We start from the raw sequence: 20,296 nt of genomic DNA on the forward strand, positions 1-20,296 counted from the left end.
TTTTACTACACTCTCACCCTGTTATTCACTCGTTCACTTTATTTTTTGGACTCTGCTTTAGTCTTACCTGATTTCTGGAACTGCTCTTCCCTGGACACGAACCCCGTCGTCAACGCGGTAAACTCCTCTCTGTGTCTCGAGTCTGCCGACGTACACGACGAGCTAACTGGACAAACTGGTTGCAGCGGGAAAGCCCTCCACACATAGGTAAGCGGTCAGCCGGTGAGCACGAAAAGGAACAGCGTCAGACCGCCCCGTAGCGTTCTTTTAAAAAAATGAAATGCAGCCATACGTACCTCCAGCTAGATAATTCACAGTCTCCAGAAACGTCCACAGGACTACGTTTTCAGAATGAGCCTGTGTTGATATACAGTGATAAACAGACACCTTTGGGATGTGGGTGGAACGGGAGATTGGCATCATGGATGTGCAGCCGACAAATCTGCAGCAACTGTGTGATGCTATCATGTCAATATGGAGCAAAATCTCTGAGGAATATTTCCAGTAGCTGGTTGAATCTCTGACAGCAAATATTAAGGCAGATCTGAAGGCAAAAGGGGGTCCGACCCGGTACTAGTGAGGTGTACCTAATAAAGTGGCCGGTGAGTGTATATATAGTGTTGTTCATAGCCCTCACAGATCTCTCTGTTACAGTAATATTCTCTACAGGATGCGGTACAGTAGTATATGTGTGCAGATACAGTAGATTAGACCAAAGACTAAACTGATCATCTAATCTAACAAGATCACAGTCCAGAGATCACTACACACAAATCAACATTCATTTTCTTTTCAGCTTAGTCCCTCCATTATTCCAGGGTCACCACAGCGGAATGAACCGCCAACTTATCCAGCACGTTTTTATGCAGCGGATGCCCTTCCAGCTGCAACTCATCTCTGGGAAACAACCACACACACTCATTCACACTCACACATTACGGACAATTTAGCCTACCCAATTCACCTGTACCGCATGTCTTTGGGCTGTGGGGGTAACCGGAGCACCCGGAGGAAACCCACACCAACACAGGGAGAACACGCAAACTCCACACAGAAACACACACTGACCAGCGACCTCTTGCTGTGAGGCGACAGCACTACCTACTGCGCCACTGCATCGCCACAAATGAACATGTAAGAAAATATTAAATACAATTTTAATAAACAGACAAAATCAGGAGAAACATCATTTTTATTTAGTTTAAATGTAGTAGTTTGTAATAGTTTTATTGCAATAACTGGGTTGAGTTTAAATGCCTGATCTGTCTGTTCCTAAAGCAGGTGTTCAGGAGCAAACTCTTATAATAATGAATATATCTGTTTAATGAAACCAAACAGTACAGTCTATAATCAGGAAATGGTGTGTGTGTGTGTGTGTGTGTGTGCGTGTGTGTGTGTGTGTGTGTGTGTGTGTGTGTGTGTGTGTGTGTGTGTGTGTGTGTGTGTGTGTGTTGGGGGAAAAATAAAATAAATTACAATTAATTAAATTCAAATTTAAATTGTATTAATTAAATGAATAAAAATCTATTAAAACCCTTAAAGACACAGCGCAGCACAGCGTGTAGATTCCTGCTAAACTGAAATGTTTTGGAAAAAGACACTATTAAGACATAAAGATGCTGAAATGTGTGTGCCGCAGAGATGTAGAGCAGAGAAACACTCGATCACCACAGCAGATCTATGAAATCACTTTATTATTATTAATGTGTGTGTGTGTGTGTGTGTGTGTGTGTGTGTGTGTGTGTGTGGCGATTCCAGGAATGTTACAGTCTGTCTATCAGAGCATGCAGTGAAAACACAGAAGACACACACAAACATCATCTACAACACACACACACACATACACACGCCAACGCATGCATACAGAAACAGAGAGAGAGAAGATACTCTGACCTTAACACACACTAAAGAAATCATATCAGAATACACGGAATAAAAGAGAATATCTCCAGAACACAACCATCGAGAGACAGGAACAGATCACAGACAGAACCACAGCGGTGCTTTAAGAGCTGCGCAGGACACGTACATTCAGAGATCACGACTATGGCATATTCAGCATTTACTGTAATGACGGCAGTATCTTCATTATGGAGAGAAACGCAGTGGAGGATGTGTGTGTGTGTGTGTGTGTGTGTGTGTGTTTAGATGAGTACGCATGATCATTTCTCTCGATTTGCTCTCGATTGTTTTTCTTTCTGATGGTTTAATTGTTCAGTTTGAGACACCAAAGCCAAAGTAGGACCCGAATAAGAGGAATATTGTCCACAGACACACACTCTCTCGCACACACAGCAACACTCTTTGGTTCAATAAAGGAGTGATGTGATTGGGCAGTGTATTATCCATTAGTGCAGTCGGACAGGAGCGAACGCAGAGGTTTGTGCGTCTGGACACGTGAGAATGGCACATCAGACTTTACACGTCTGAGAAAGGCAGTCAGATCTGGAGGCGTGGCCACGGATATTAATATTCATGAGGGACTCCACATTCACAGCACAGACATTAGCATGTGTTAAGCGCTCTGACATCACTGCAGATGTGTGGATATTATTCTTCTCTCATCAATGTTTTCTCCACGGAATGTCTGGAAATCTGGAATGTTTAAAACGACACGATGGCAGCTTAATCCTACACTACGTTCACCATTTCTGCAGTGTTTTACATGTGCGTCAATATTTACAGTGTTTGTGAATGAATGAAAAACAAGTAGAGCACGATATAAAAGATGTCTATAAACACAGTCTGCTTCTCTGAGTTAAGAAACGCCTTTACCATCACACCAATGAGGAAAACACACTGCAGAACACGCTTTCTGCTCCAAATATCTAAACATCAAGAAGCTTTTTCAGGACAAGCACACAATAATCTGATTATTCAGCGTGTTTTTAGGAAGAACTCTGACTGATGATTTCTGAAAACAAGACTTTACTAGTGCTCATCTAGATCATCTGTCAGATATTTACACTGAAACAGACACAGAAGCGTGTTCAGCAGTGTGAGGAATAAAGAAGCGAGCGTTTAGAGATCCTTCATTAGAGACTAGTTAAACCATCCTTTAATAAGCTGCTTAGACTGAAACTAGGAAGACGACACCGACATTCTGGAGCGCTTACACATATATAACGATGAAGATTGTCTGATATTGCTGATCTATAATCAAGCATCGGCACAGCACATCTTCATTCAGAAACAAATATTGCACCATTGTCACTGTCTGTTTAGGTGAAGAGAGAAACACGACACACGACTACTGTACAGCAGCGCAGATGAGCATGATGATCTAGATTCACCTCTGTGTATGACTATAGCCCTATTGATCCAATTGTAGTAGTGTGTGATGGAGCTTCTGCAGTGTGTAATATACAGAACGAGTCTGTTTAATAAGTGAGGCGATGCAGATCTACAGACAACAAACCCAATTATTGCCTTCAACTGGAGTGTGTTGAGCTGGAGCGGCGTACAGTGCAGAGAAGGAACATAGAGAACTGTTTCGCATGCGGAGAAACAGCACAACACCATCATGTGCGACGCTGTCTGTGTGTGTGTGTGTGTGTGTGATCGGACACCATGTGATGGTCAATGAGCGAATCCATTTACAGTATATATATATTAATATCTATAGGTGTGGAGGATGATGCATGGAAGTATCTAGAACAGAGCAACACTCAAAAATAGGAGCTGACTGGAGAGACGCCTCCAACATTAGTTTATGGCTTTTACTCAGAGTTTATTCTTATATATCTGAATCATCTATCGCTAGTGTATATATATATATATATCTCCATATATAGGTGTATCTGTTTATCTGTCTTTTCACTTATTTACAGACGGACGGATGAAGAGGGAGGAAGATTCCTGCTGTGAGCTCTGGACTCCCTACAGGTGTGTGTTGGACAAGTGTGTGTTCCACATGATTGGGTTTAACAGGTGTGTGTTTAACACAGTGGTTCTCAAAGATGCTCTTGGGTCTTCATCAGAGTATAAAGTAGACCTCTAGCGGCTGTGTTTGTGTCCAGTTTCACAATTTACAAAAATATAAAAGTCTTATTGAGGGCAGCAGATCTGTTAAACACCTTCATAACTCCGCCACTCCAGGCCCTGATTCATCACATTACTGACTACTGAGATCAGGTCCTGGATCAGCTCCTGCAGGCTGTGGCGCCGGCCGGGACTCTCTGCTTTAACACACGTGTGTATGCTCTTATTTCTCTGCAGTATTTTAGATCATGTAAGCTGAAGAAAAGCATCTTCACAGCAGCAGGAGTGAGGAGATCAAAGCCTTTCTCATTATTATGCAAATTAAATTCAGTGTGTCTTTAATAATATTCACTCTTCATCTGTTTCATCATCACATCTTCTAGAGTAGAAACGTGTGCAGAGACTTTAAAAACAGAGGACGTGACCAAGAACATTTGAGAACCACTCATTTAACAGCGTGTGTGTGTGTGCTTACAGCAGGAGTGTGTTCACGGCAGTAGTGTGTGTTTACGGCAGTAGTGTGTGTTTGTGTTCGTCCAGAGTCCTCAGAGGAGTGTGTGTGTGTGTGTGTGTGAGAATCGCAGCAGTCTCCTCGGCTCTACTTCTTGTTGAAGATGTCCTGCAGGGGTCCGGGCAGGAACTTCATCACGGTGTCCACGATGCTCTCCTCCTCCTCCTCCTCGTCTCCGCAGCCGGCTGGAATGGCCTTCTTGGGTCGGGTCAGACTCCCCTCTGCTGCCTGCTCCAGTGCTGCTGCTGCCTCCGCCTCCTTCTCCTCCTTCTTCTTTATCCCATACTGAAACACACACACACACACACACACACACATCAACACTGCTGGAACACACACGTCTGCAGCTCGGCTCTGGAAAAGGTATACATGCTCTATAACTTTATCCATGTTCTGGATTGATATCTATGTTGACTCTGGATCAACAGTGCAATCAGCCAATCAGAATGAAGTGTTTAGCGTTTGTGTTGAGTTCAGGCTTACGGTGAGGGTTATACACTTCTACATGAGTGTATCCAGCTGTTACTCTCCCCTCTGAGTATGGGAATGATCTACAGCTCTGGTTTGGGTTAGGTGTGGGTTACAGTTTCCAACAGAGATGATGTTCCAGGATCAACACAGATGTTAATGCGGGATCACAGAGTACTTGCCAAAATCACCACGTGCGTAACTTTATAACCAGGGCTATTCGACTGGCTGCCCGCGGGCTGAACCCGGCCCCCGAGGCAATTTGTTCCGGCCCTCGAAATAGTGTGACCAATTCATCAAAAATACATTGAGTTCAGTCTAAAAGCGGCCGCTATAGTGATGAAGTGACGTGCGTCTGTTCAGTACAGCACCAGCTGCAGTTGAAGGCTGTGCAGAGCGGGAGTCTCCTGACACTAAGCGAGTGAGTGGTGCGAGCAGCTGAAGACATTTGGATATGTATATTATTTGAAAGTCTGCTTTGCTTTTGCTTTCCTGATTTAATTTTTTATTTTAAATGTACAGTTTATATTAACAACACACAGTACTTGATATAGCTGTCTTAAACATGATGTTTTGTACAGTATTTAAACTTTTACAAGTCTCTTTAGAGTTAAACAGTTGGGTTTTACCACAGCATTATATATTCAGCCAATCATGGGTCTGCTGGGGGCATTATTAGCTAAACATAAATCACTGAATATGATTAGACTATTAGCATCTATCTTTAAACTGAACAAATTATTATTTATTTTCTTTTTAAATGGATAGTTTTCCCCAAAAATGATAATCTTCATCATTTACTCAACATTTACTTATTCTTAACTGGTTTGTCCAAAGAAGATATTTTGAAGAAAGCTGGAAACTTGTAACCATTGACTTACATTAACTTACATTGACATAGTATTTGATTTTCCTTTCATGGAAGTTAATAGTTATATATATATATAGCTAATGACTCAAAGAAACTTTGCCTTTGGTTGTTTATTTGTCTGCTTTCATTTAAAATTTGGGTTGGGTGCAATAGTACACCACCTTTTTTTAGGACTACACCACTGGTTTGTAGAAAAGGCCTTTTGTACAGTGCACTGATATCATTAATAGTGATGATCAGGCGATTCCACTATTGACCACACTTAAATTCATTAAGGTTAATTCATCTTAAAGGCTTCTCCACGCCGCGGTTCTGTTGCACAGAACAAAACTGCTGCAACTAAAGAAAGTTATGGTAATACGCACACACACTGCATTAACTATAGCAGCACGCCGTTCTTCTATTTCGCTCTTTTGCGTCTTTTCCGCACGCGAGTTCATTATTTCCAGAGATGTGCACATATTGTGAGCGGTGCATGCACGGCTCGCAAGCGGACCTCAAGGTGCACACAGTAGAAATGATCTCACGCTGTAGTGGTGAGTGTTGTGCGTGGCTTTCAGTGAAATATAACAAGAGATACGTTAGGCGAATTATTATAAAGGATTAAAATGATTATGTGTGTATGAACAGATAATCACAACAGTTCTTTTAAATTCTTAACTAATTCTTAACAAACACTGTTTTTATTTATTCTCATTTTTATTTATTCATGGTTCTGCCTTTAAGTTTAAACCAAAAACAAAAGTCCAAAGAGAGAAGTGGAGTATTGTTTGTGTTTATTAATATTTTGTGCTGTATAAATAAACAACACTGTAAAATAGAAGCAGTTTTCTTGTGGTTTTCTAAACTAGTCGTGTTTCTGAACTTTATAAATACATATTAATCCTGATAACCGTGAAACCATCATTATTCTTATATTCGCACAACCAAAATCAATAATTGCTGCATCTCTAATTGTTACGCAGTTTAAAACACAACATATGAATGAGTCTGAATGTAGAAGCGTACTTGAGCAATGCTCTGAACACTTGAATATGTTTGTAAAAGTACCTGTGGTGCAGTGCACTGATGTTATGTAGTTTCAAAATACAATATATAAACATATTAATGTAGAAAAAGCCAGCGTGGGTGTCTTAATGAGCACAAATCCAGCATATGGGCTCTGATATTGCTGCTGTGTCTTCACTCATATTGTAAGTCATGTCTCTCCGACCCCTCATTCAGGATGCTCTTCATGAACTGGCCCCCATGACAAACTAATTGAACAGCCCTGATATAAACCGACATGTGTAGATTACTTCAGTGTTATTACTGAAATTATGATTTTAGGATTTATGTTTAACCTCTGTAGTGTGTGTGTGTGTGTGTGTGTGTGTGTGTGTCAGCAGTGTGTGAGTATCTCCAGCAGCCTCTAATGTTCATCAGTAATGAATTGTGTTTGTTCTAATCAGACTTGATGAATGAAACACTTTGATTGACATTCTCCCTTTGTACGTGTCATCAGAGGGGGAAAGCCCCGCCCACTAGTGCCTATCTCTCCATCTCATTAGCATAAACAGCAGCCCTGAGTGAGAAGCAGCCGACCAGCACTGACAACACACACACTGCTGTTTTACACCTGTCACTCTGGTGACGCACATCCGTCTGTAGCTCCGCCCTCTTCTGACATGAGCACAATCTCATTTGCATTTAAAGTCTGTAAAACACCACAGTCAGGATCAAAGTCTGAAAGGGTCAGATTCAGAGAGCTGGAGGACATTAGCTGTGTGCTGATAACAGAAAAGCTACTGTCTGGTTATTAGCAGGTTTATATTCTGTCATCTACAACCCTGACCCAGACTTTTCCCAGATATTTTCCACATCAGACGTTCTCGGATGAAGGATCTAGATCTCATAATACAACTCAAAATAAGCAGAATAATGTTTGTTCATTCATTTTCAGCTTAGTTCCTTTATTCATCAGAGGTGACCACAGCGGAATGAACCGACAATAATTCCAACATATGTTTTACACAGCGGATGCCTTTCCAGCTGCAACCCAGTATTGGGAAACACCCATACACACTCACACACACATACTCATACACTACGGCCAGTTTAGTTGATCAATTCCCCTATAGCACATGTGTTTGGACTGTGGGGGAAAGCGGAGCGCTCAGCTGCTGTGTTCTGTCCTCAGAGTCTGTCCGTCTGTAGAGTCGGTGTGATGGTGTGATGTTGATTATTCATTCTCATCACAGTTTCTCATGTACAGATGATGTGCTGACTGCAGACATGTGGAACGGGCAGGGAAACCCTCTCCATTACAGAGGTGCTTAGATGACAAACAGAGCGCCTCGTCTGTCACCCTCATTAACTCTGGCCGTCTGCGGTTCAGCCCTCACTCTCCCATTTCACAGAGTTTACATGTACCAGGTCCATTACTGCTGTGATTTAAACCTTCATTTTCAGCATCATTACTCAGACAGCAGACACACAACAGGAGGATCAGCTCATTATTATTGATGAAGGAGCAACTGTGCTCTCAAAACACCACACACACACACAGAGAGAGAGACGTGTGTTTCTGCTCGAGTGTGTGTGTTTCTGCTAGTGTGTGTGTGTTCCTGACCTTGTCCCGGATGCCCTGGCGCACAGACTCTCTCTCCGCCTCCATCTTGGCGTATTTGGCCTTGCGCTCCTCCTCCTGCTGCCGCAGCGCCTCCTGCCGCTCCTCCTCCTTCCGCTCCGCATCCGGATCCTTCTCCTCCTCACCGCCCAGCATCTTCCCCATGTCTTTAGTGGCGCCTGTAGTGGAGGAAGAGCAGAATCACACAATATAACACCACAATCAGCAGCAGTGTGTGTGTGTGTGTGTGTGTGTGTGTGTGTGTGTGTGTGTGTGTGCGCATCACTGGTGTTAATGAGCGAGCGATTAGCCTTCAGCACATGATGAGATGCTAGTTCTGTTCTCAGTCTGCTTTACCACAGATCCCACTCTTATATAAAGCCTGGGAGCATCTCTGACCGCTCACTGCTCTGCTGCACACAGCGACAGCTTCAGAGATCACAGCTTACAGAGCAGAACTCCACCAACAGAGCTGAGCACACAAGAGCAGGCCTGTAGTGTGTGTGTGTGTGTGTGTGTGTGTGTGTGTGTGTGTGAACTGCTGATTGGTCAGTACCTGTTGCTCTCTCTCCTCTTCTGATATTCAAGATATTCAATCAATATAAATATTAGAAATAATAACATAATAATAATAATAGTCACCACAGTGGGATGAACCACCAGTTACTCTGGCATTCTGTGGTTCTACAGGCTGAAGCTCAGCGGTAACAGCGCCTTACACACTGTGTTAATAACCGAACACCATCACTCCAGCTTTAGATCCTCAGGTAATGTTTGGTGTTCAGAAATGAGCCTCAGAAACGCTGAGCTCAGCAGTCCTCAGATCAGCGCTTCTGTCCTGTGTGTGTCTGAGTCCGGCTGACGGAGCAGAACTGAACATCTCCAACATCATGCAATATGCAGAACTCAGATTATTCTGCAGTTCAGCCTGCGTGACGCTGGGCTTCTGGAGACGCCTTAATGAGGACGGGTGGAGAGACAGGAGTGTTTGAGGACGGATGGATGGAGAAACTGGAGTGTGTGTGTGTGTGTAACGGAGAGAGACAGGAGTGTTTGAGGACGGATGGAGAGACAGGAGTGTGTGTGTGTAATGGAGAGAGACAGGAGTGTGTGTAGGGTACAGAACTGAGGAACAGTGTCCTCCATCTTGAATCCCCCTGGCAGCGGCTCTGGGCTCTTCATTTTAGGGCAGGATTAACCTCTGAAAGCTGCTGGAGCTGAGCGGCCCGCAGGGATCCAGCAGAGGATTAGCTGACATAACCCAAAAGTTGCTGAAACGCAGAGATTGTGTAGAGCTGTCATCCTGAATTAGCTGTGGAGAGAGGAGAGCCTCCAGCAGAGGAACACACAGCACTGGGCTGAAGTCTGTCCTCTCTCTGCCTCTCAGCGGGGTCTCTCCTCCGCCATTCACCACAGCAGAATACAGTCATGCTCCACATCTCAGCTCCAGGTCTGACGGCGCACGCTCGGCTCATTACAGCAGTAACGGCTCAGTCCAGACCTGTGAGGAGTTCTGTGACTCTTCTAGACGTTTCTGACTTCATTTGTCCAATAAAGCAGCGGTGGTGGAGACTACTGAACACACACTCAGCATTACTGATGATCAATGTGGAGGTGAAGCATCTCAGAACAGAGACAGCAGCTCTTCTGAAGGCCTCAGCAGCAGTCAGTGGACATTACTCCAGTGTAGACCCTGCAGTTCCCCTCAACATGCAGCTTTAATCGCAGCACATCGGTCTGCAGAGATATCTCACAGTCACTTTACACCACACATGGGATACTTTGCTCTATTAACACAACATGAGGAATAGAAAGTATACACACACACACACACACACATTGCTGAAATGCCGCAGTCACACGTGCTGAAAAGCGTCTCAGTGTTGCATAAAGCGAGTGTGTTCTGCTAAGTGTGTGTCTGTTGTAGAGTGATGGAGACACACTCTTGACAGGTGGTGTACCCGCGCTCTCTGTGCGGCTGTCAGTGTGTGTGTGGGAAGATGAGAACACAATGTGCTGCTTTTTACCAGAGTGTGTGTGTGTGTGTGGAGCAGAAATGGTGGCCTCGAGCTGTGTGTGTGTGTGTGTGTGTGCAGGAGAATTCACTGAAGCGTTTAGACTTCAGCATCAGTGGCGGAGCTGAGCTGGATATTTCAGCAGGCAGATCCACATTACTGCACACCCCATGATCAGTGCACACACACACACACACACACACACACCTTCCTTTAAAGGGTCATGAACCCCCTCTGTCGGGTCAAGTCTACCTCTGAATAGTCCAGAAATGCTCCGTGATGGGTGTGGAGCGCTGGAGCAGAGGGAGGAGTGGGCGTGGCCGGCAGAGCAGGGGGGCAGAGGGGCTTCTGTCAGCAGCTCAAGAGAAAAGAAAGTCCAACACAGCGTGAGGAGACGCCTGATTTTACACCACACTGTGTTCAATCATCATACAGAGAATCATGTTTATATGAGCACTCTAATGAGGACTTCTCTCCTCCTGAACCCCGGGTCAGCATGCAGACACAGTGTGGCACAGTGGTTTCAACCATTAGCCCTGCTGGTAATCTGGAGGACTGTAAACACGTGTGAACACGGCACACAGATATAGGAGATGTGTCTGAATGGGAACAAACTCCACTGATAAAACACAACGTCTGCTATTCTCCAGTTCTCCCCTAGTGAAAAAAAACAGCTTAAACCAGCCCAGGGTGGTTGGCTGGTTTTAGCTGGTTGACCAGCCTGGTTTTAGAGGGGTTTTGGCCATTTCCAAACACATACGAGCCTTCATGAACGGCTAATCACTGCGCTGTCTCTCCGCTGGGCGGGTCATCAGAAATCTCCTGCTGTCATGAATAATTCAGTAGCAGGCTCTTCTTATAGGATAAGAAGCTCCGCTATGAATAATAAAGAGAAACCCACGCGTCATCACTCCACTAGCAGACGAGCACTATACGCCACTGATTTTGATCCGACACCAATAATGATATTAAACCCGGAAGGTGAACAATTAAAGCACAATTAAAGCTGACAGGTGCAACACACACACACACGCACGCACACACACACACACACACACACACACACGCGCACGCACGCACGCACGCACGCACGCACGCACGCACGCACACACACACACACACACACACACACACACACACACACACACACACACACACACACACACACACACACACACACACACACACACACACACACACATCTGTTACAATCTCAAAACAAGTACTCCAGGGTATCCTGAACCTTTAAAGGAGACCTGCTCTGCCCCCTTCTACAAGCTGTATAAGCCCCAGCTGAGATCATGCTCTCTCTGAAACGGACCCTTTCAGCCTTTGACCCTGACCCTGTTGTTTAGGTGACTGTTGCTTTAAATGCAAATGAGATTCAGAAGAGGGCGGAGCTACAGATGTCCCCAGATATAAAACAGCAGTGTGTGTTGTGAGTGCTGGTCAGGTGTGTGTGTGCTTCAGTGTGAGTGTGTGCTTGATGCTTCTGTCAGTCTACGTCGCTCCTCATCTAAAACTCCACATCTATAATCCTCTTAGTCTATGCTGACATTATCTTCAGCAGCTCAAACACGCTAATGGATAATGGACAGACGGCTGCTTCTCACTCAGGGCTGCTGTTTATGCTAATGAGAGGGAGAGATGAGCACTAGTGGGCAGACAGACAGACAGACAGACAGACAGACAGACAGACAGACAGACAGACAGACAGACAGACAGACAGACAGACAGTAATGTTGCAGGTTGATAAAACAGTACACCCCTCACTGATGTGTTAATACACACATGATCAGGATCAGTTTAGTTATTTCTGCATCTCTGTGGTTGTTGGCAGTGTAAGTGTGTGTGTGTGTGTGTGTGTGTGGGGGGACTCTGATCTGACACTTTTGTGAGTATATGTGTGTGTGTGTGTGTGTGTGTGCGTGTGCGTGTGCGTGTGCGTGTGTGTGTGTGTGTGGGGTGTGCGGTGTGCGCGCGTGTGTGTGTGTGTGTGCACTCTGATCTGACGCTGTCGTGTGTGTGTAAGTGGATGCCGCTGGGCTCTGCTGTTCAGCCGGAGCGCCATGAAGACAGATGGAGGAGAACACACAGTCCTTGAGTTCAGGCTCCACGGGGACTCACACACGCTCACACACACCCGTCACTGTCGTGCAGTGTGCTGGTGACCTTCACACACACACACACACACACACACACACTGGTGACCTCATCATACAAACACACACACACACGCACACACACACACACACACACACACACACACACACACACACACACACACATAAACCCATCCACACAGGTGTGTGTTTGTGTGTAAGTGTACAGTGTGTTGGGGGTATACAGGGACACAGGTACGGTGGCTCAGTGGTGTCACACTGTCGCCTCACAGTAAGAAGGTCTCTGGTTCGAGTCTCGGCTGGGTCAGTTGGTGTTTCTGTGTGGAGTTTGCATGTTCTCCCCGTGTTGGTGTGGGTTTCCTCCGGGTGCTCCGGTTTCCCCCACAGTCCAAACACATGCACTATAGGGGAACTGATCAACTCAATTGGCCAGAGTGCATGGGTGTTTCCCAGTAATGGGTTGCAGCTGGAAGGGCATCTGCTGTGTAAAACAGATGCTGAATAAGTTGGCGGTTCATTCCGCTGTGGTGACCCCTGATGAATAAAGCTGAAGGAGACTGAATGGGCTGTTTTCCTCGCTGTAATGGTGTCTGAGTCACACCTCAGAGAAACTCATATGCAAATAAACAGTAATGAGATTATTTAATGAGATCACTTCATTTGCATATCAGGTGCCACTAATTGTGGATTCGGCAGCCAATTAAGAGGCTTGTGTGGCAGGGCCAGAGCGACGGAGCCGCTTATTAACACCTCCACCAACACATTTACACATTAGCTTCAGCTAGCCGGAGCTGCGCACAAATTACAGGCTGCATGTTTGCATTGTGCTGGCTCCTAATTCTCCTCGTCTCCCACAATTAGGACTGTTCTGTGGGCCGGCTAATTGGTATTAAGACTTCTGTCCTTGGGATTAAGTCAGGAGGCTTTAAGTTGCTGTTTCAACTTTCTTTTCAGACTTGTTGTTTCCGCCACCGCTGCTGAAGTGTTAATGAGGAGACACGACTGGAGGACCAGCTCTCGGTTAGGGGAGTGTGTGTGTGTGTGTGTGTGTGTGTGTGTGTGTGTGTGTGTGTGTGTCTCTCTCTGTGCTTCAGCGTGTGTGTCTCTGCTCATGCCGGCTGTGAGATGGAGCTGTTCCTCAGAGCTGCTATGATGATGAGGTTTACATGAGGACGCGGGCCGGGTTAGAAGTGCTTCATGGTGTCTGGTTCTGCTGAGCCGTGGCCATCTTCATTGTTCATCATGTTTTTCATGGTTCCTCTGGTGTGCTCCTCAGACTGGAGCTCTTCAACATTAGATCAGGGAGCTTTGCGTTCAGTATTACTGTGAGAGTTTGGCTCTGCTGCTTTGGAGGATGAGTGTAAGGGCCGGGGCAGGAGGGTGCTGTGCTGTAATATAGGGAACGATGCTGTATTAAAGCCTCTTTAAGCCAGTTTACTCGGCGGCCATCTTAGAAGCACCTCTCAGCCATTTGACTGGGGAAACATCAAATTCTCCAACTGTTTGACAAGCTAATGATTACACTTTATATTCAGAATCACCAGTGAAATTACACATCGAGTGTTTACTTACCCTACGGCATTATTTCTGACATTTCTGCATTTATCAGTTGCTTATAGACATGTAGGTGGTTATAGTCTAACCCCACTGTGAACAGCCCAGACTGGGCTACAGTCATATGTCAGCAGAAGTTATCTACATGACTGTGTTTTCGAGAGGAAGCGTTCACGTGTGCTCAGTGAAACACTACAGTTGAACTCACTGAAATAACTCATGACACACACACACACACACACACACACACACGCACACACACACACACACACACACACACACACACACACACACACACACACACACACACACACACACACACACACAGAGAGAGAGAGAGTTTGAGTATGTTCCGGATGGACTGACCCTTGTGTTGGTTTCATATGAATGACTAAACCAGAGTGCAGCAGGTTTGTGCAGAGGATTCTGGTGTTGTTGGCTGAGATTCAGTATGTTTGCTGACCCGCTCGTTCATAATTAAGCTGCACAAACTGTCCTAAACACACATCTGCATTGAGCCCCTCCCCCAGAGAATCATCAGTCTATAGCATCACTGATTGGCTCCTGTACTTGAAGGCGGGGCTTCATTCCCCATATTGACTGTTACACTTTCCCCATTGAAAATCCATACGAGTCCAGTGTATCTTTACTCCAGAGGTGTTCAGTTCAGCCACTGTCCCCACTGCTGAAACACACCTGAAGCAGCCGATCAGCTCTTAGATGATAACAGACAGGTGTGACACTGAGTGCACACACTGCTGTAAATACTGTAATGGTTTGACTGTGCAGAGCACCCCCCCCCCCCCCCCCACACACACACACACACTGCCTGTCTTTACTAGAAACTCAGTGAATCAGTGTAGTGTGTCAGTGTTTTAGTTGAGCTTTGCCTCTTTATTGTTGTGGATCTGTCTGTAATCTGCAATATTCCTGCTGTTTGTGTCCGTCAGCATCTGGAGGGTGACTGACGGCTGAATGTGGCCATGAGGAGCTCTGACAGACACAGATGAAGATCAGACGCAATGATGGACTCTTACAGCAGCAGTGAGCTGATATCAGACAAACACACCTCTGCACATCAGGTAAACACCCCCCCCCCCCCATCAACATTGGTACGGCCTTAATATATAATCCCCTCATCTTTATACACACGCTCACACACACACACACACGCTCACACACACTGACGCTAACACTTTGGGCTCTACTTTAAGGATCCATGCGGAAAGTGCAAAGCGCAGGGCGCAGAAGCATTAAGGGCGTGTCTGAATCCTCTTTTGCTATTTTAAGGATGGTAAGAATCTGCTTTGTGCTGTGGCGCATGGTCTAACAGGGTTGAGCTTAATCTATTAATGAGTTATTGGTGTGTTTTGCAAATAAACCAATCAGAGTCTCGTCTCCCATTCCCTTTAAGAGTGTTGCATCTGGGATAAATATCTAATGAATATTTTATTGGTAGCTGTCAAAAAGAGCATTACCAAAAAATGGTTGCCACATGAAAGTCCTACCCTAAATGAGTGGATGGAAATTACAATAGAAATGTATAAAATGGAACAAATAACCGCATTTGTAAATCAGAAAATGGAACAATTTATTTCATTTTGGGAAAAATGGACCAACTATGCAACATCCCATAATCCTGATCTTTTCTATTAACCTAAAATCGGAAGGATCACTCCCTACATGTACATAGTTGTGTTGCTGATGTGTATGCATATCTTATTTTACTGGTTTATTTATTTACTTTTACTTAATTGCCCCCCCCCCCCTTTTTCCCTCCTATTTTTTTTATTTAAATCATTATTCCTCATTATTATTATTTATTTATGTTATTTTTATATTGTGTATAACATTAGTGTACGTGCGCACAAAAGGAAAGCATATACTGCTAAAAGAGAAAGAGAAAGTGGATGTATAGAATTTGTGCTTATATTTGTGAGTGTATACAGATGTGTGACCTCTGACATGTACCTGGTGTAATTGTAAAACTTTTTGAGAAAAAAAAAAAAAAAAAAAAAAAAAAAAGAGTGTTGCGTCGCTCCATGGTGCATTTGCTATTTACATGGCGGACTTTATAAGTGTAAAAACAGAGCGCTTCACGAGAGAGAAAACAGTTAAACAGAGCATTTACAGCGCCAGAATGAGAGATGAGCCTCCTCATTATTTACTTTCACTCTCACTCTCGTGGATAGGGAAACGTGTTGTACGCACAGATATCCATTAGCCTATACATAATTAATTTCGTTTATTAAGCGCAAAGATTTGATTTAAAACGATTTCTAAATTCAGTTCTAATCTCCAGCAAATTAATAAATGAACAATAATAATGAAGTGTGGTCAAACAACTGAGTTATATCCACACACACATGCTCATCTATCAGCATCATCTATCGGCCCAACCCTAGCCCACAGCATGCCATATCATCTGATAATTGCAGGAAATAAGTCCAAAAGGCAACTGACTGCGTAAAGCCACGTAAAACAACACAAAAACATAATATATATGGCGAGTTCAGCAGTTAATCAGCCGGAATCTGCTGAGGTGAAGTGACCAGCGAGACCTAGCTGTCACTCAAGTGGCCACGCCCTTAATTATGCAGACTTAATAAAACGGATGAGTTATAAACAATTCACCCCCTCACAGTCGTCATGAAGGGTAATATTAGCTATATGAACCATAACCGTTCTTTGTACCAGGCTGTAAACACCTCTATTCTGCTGTAAAGTCGGCCATTTTAATAGTGGGCTCAATTGAAATCTGCTCTATTATAGAGCCAGGACTAGCGGAACTTCTATGAACAGCAGCTTCAGTTACTGCCGAATTAGCTTCACGGAGAGCAGGAGGGTGCAGCTTGGTTTAGACTTGATGAAGTTAACCTGGTTTATTAAACACTTCAGTTTAGCCATTCATCTCACTCTCTCCATCTCTCTCTCTTAATCTCTCTCTCTCTCTCCATCTCTCTCTCTCTCTCTCTCTCTCTCTCTCTCTCTGTGTTTTATGTGGAAGCCTGTGTTCTGGTACTGTACTTCCTCATGGAGATCAAAGGGGATGTGTTCAGAAGCCTCCTGTTGCTATGGTTACTGTATCCGGTAAACACAGATTTGGTTAGCTAGTGTCTATTAGCCTTTAAATACTTCATCATGTTCTGCTTTCACTGTTACTCAAACATACACACAGCCTGTAGCAGCAGCAGGTGACCGCTCATCACTCCTGCATGTGTGTGATGGTGTACAGGGCCAACACCTCTGCATCCCAATGAGATGAAAACAGCATGTGCAGAAGGCTTGAGGAGCAGCAGACTGTTCAAGTACTGATATACCATTAGAAATAAAGGTGTACCCTCAGCACATGTGATTCTGACCTTTGCAGCATGTTTGAGGACAGACGGAGAGCGCAGTTATTCCTGACGTCTGCTTTATATTTCTGACGCTCCTTCTGGAGCTGAGAGTGCCGATGGAGAGAGCACTCGCCTCTGAGGCTTCACTGTTCTAGATACGCACAATCCCCCCATGTGTGTGTGTGTGTGTGTGCGTGTGTGTGTGTGTGTGTGTGTTTGCTGTAGTCTGGTCTGTGCAGACTCATCCAGCACACACACAGAATATCAATATCTGCGTCTGCTGTTCATCTCTCACCGTGGACAGAGGCTGCAGGACGGAGAGATCGTGCTGTACCTCCTCTCAGTGTTCAGACAGAGATCTCCCTCTGGTGTCCTGCAGCGGCGCGGGCTTTATCGGGGCGTTCACTCAGTCTGCTTCACTGTGTTCACCCACATCAGTATTAGTTCAGTCTTCAACAGTTGTGTTTGGATGATGTTGAGCTCTGCCAGCTGATGCTCCTTACCTTTAAGGAGAATCAGGCAGTCCTCCACGTCTTAGTTTATTCCAATGCTCCACAGATCTGCTCTACTCTACAGCTCCAGCAGCAGCAGCAGCTCTAATGGTGTAGATGTGGATCACTGCTCTGCTGTACTGCAGGCGGATTCCAGGAAATCTCCTCAAGACCGAATCGACTGATGTTTACACAGATAAAAGAAGCTCACAGATGATGCTCTTCTCCTGATTTATATCAGCAGAGATGTGTTTGTGTGTGTGTGTGTGTGTGTGTGTGTGTTCTCCTCCTGATGGTGTGTTTCTGGAAGAGTCTCAGCACGGCCGCCGGATCGATTACAGCACTCATTACTGTAATGCGTCTCACAGACCCATCACTCATTGGATTAACCTCTGATGCTGGAGCACACACACACACACACACGCACGCACGCACGCACACACACACACACACACACACACACACACACACACACACACACACACACACACAGTGTTCAGTGCAGTGTGTTTCAGCCGCTCCTGTGTGTTTCTTCTTGACTGATATCGTTTACTTCAGTTTTTGATCTCGAGCTCTGATTCGCTGCTGAATGACCAATCAGATGGCTCCTTCATCACAGAGATGAGCATACAGGAGCTCTGCATTAACTCACAGCGTTGTGGAGTTTCACTTCAGTAAAATACCAACACAATCTCACGGCACCTCGTAACTTTTTGATTTAGTGGCTAATTCTATGGATTCGTACAATCTAATTTATACAATTCAGTATGATTTGCTCATCACCCAATGACGGTTGGGGTTAGGGGGTGGGGTTAGGTGCCACGCCTCCTTTTAAAATCATACATTTTCGTACGACTGAACTGGTATGAATTAGCCACTAAACTGACGAAACGTAAAATACTTATGTTTCCTGGTGAGATCAGGCTGAAAATAATCATTATTAATATTAATACATGGCTTCTTCTTCCTCACTGCAGAAGAGCTGGTATGATTACTCTCTGCGCGGGCCACACACACCGGCAGCTCTGATGTCTGGGTTCGCTCCCTCATTCAGGTTCAGTACTCTATTTTAAGACTGTATGGAGTAATGAGCAGACTCTAATGAATCAGCTTCATTCCAGCATCGCCTCTGCCTAATTGAAATCATTAGTACATACGGCGTGTGAGGTTCAGCTCTGTCCTGTTCTCAGATCAGTGTTTCTGCTCTTCTCTGCAGCTCACTGATCTCTCTTCACGCTCACAATCAAGCAAAGCTCAGTCTAATGAACGAATGGTGTCTGTCCAACACATTCTCACGGCAATTCGTAACTTTTTGATTTAGTGGCTAATTCGAACGAATTCGTACAATCTAATTCATACAATTTAGTACGATTTGCTCATCCGCCAATGACGGTTGGGTTTAGGGGTGGGGTTAGGTGCCACGCCGCCTTTTTCAAAATCGTACAATTTCGTACGACTGAACCCGTATGAATTCATATGAATTAGCCACTAAACTGACGAAGCGTAAAATACTTACGTTTTCTTGTGAGATCAGGATGGTCTTTCAGGGGTGAAGCAGAACAAACTCACTCTCGATATGATGCAAACAGGTGAACGTTCATCTTCAGACATCTCACAGCGGAAACACAAACTCAAGTCAGTCTCCAGAGGATCTGGACTTACAGCAGCTACAGAATACTGTGAGTTTGTCTTGTCTTGTATTGCTGGACTATTGACCCAACATCTGCTGTGTCTGTGAGTGTAGTAATGTACAACTGTGTCATTTCATGTCACATAGAGTCAGACGCAAGACATTTTAGGACCATTATTATGCGTTATGAATGAAATGTTAAAGGTCAGAGAGCAAAACATTAAGGACTTTTACTAATGGCCTGTGGAAAAGGTTTTACAAGCCCTGTTAAAATATTTACTTATTTCTTCGCCACATGTTTCTAATGTGTAAAACTGTTATGATCACCAGCGGTCCAGCAGCTGCAGATAGCTGGAGAACTACAATTCAGCCACTGATATGAACTACAACTCCCGGCATGCACCTCACACACACACCTGTTCCAGATTACTGATGATGACACACACACACACAGCTGAAGCTCATCATTGAATCATTACCTGGACTATACAGACCTTTTCTTTACAGCGCTTGTTGCTGAGTCTCGTTTACCCTGCGCAGCGCTACACAGCGTTTTCTCTACAGCTCAACAAAGTGACTTCCATTGACATTAGAGTAGACTGAAATAATATAATGTATAAGATATAATATCTAGAGAAATAAGCCTGGAAATGTGCGGCAGTCTATTACAAGGTTTCTACAGCGTAATATACAACACCAACACACA

General features: G+C 44.6%; 1 protein-coding gene across 1 annotated transcript in view; it reads right to left on the minus strand.

Moving 5' to 3' along the window:
- Window positions 1-1,174: 1,174 nt before the first annotated feature.
- LOC130240566 (complexin-1) overlaps window positions 1,175-20,296 on the minus strand; it is a 35,981-nt gene continuing 16,859 nt past the window's right edge. The window contains exons 3-4 of the mRNA XM_056472140.1: window positions 8,443-8,618; window positions 1,175-4,777 (exon numbers count right to left, since the gene is read on the minus strand). Coding sequence (XP_056328115.1) covers window positions 4,580-4,777; window positions 8,443-8,618 — 374 coding nt within the window. The 3' untranslated portion in view covers window positions 1,175-4,579. The remainder of the gene's footprint in view (window positions 4,778-8,442; window positions 8,619-20,296) is intronic.

Source organism: Danio aesculapii, chromosome 14 (assembly GCF_903798145.1).
Source record: "Danio aesculapii chromosome 14, fDanAes4.1, whole genome shotgun sequence".
Lineage (NCBI taxonomy): Eukaryota > Metazoa > Chordata > Actinopteri > Cypriniformes > Danionidae > Danio > Danio aesculapii.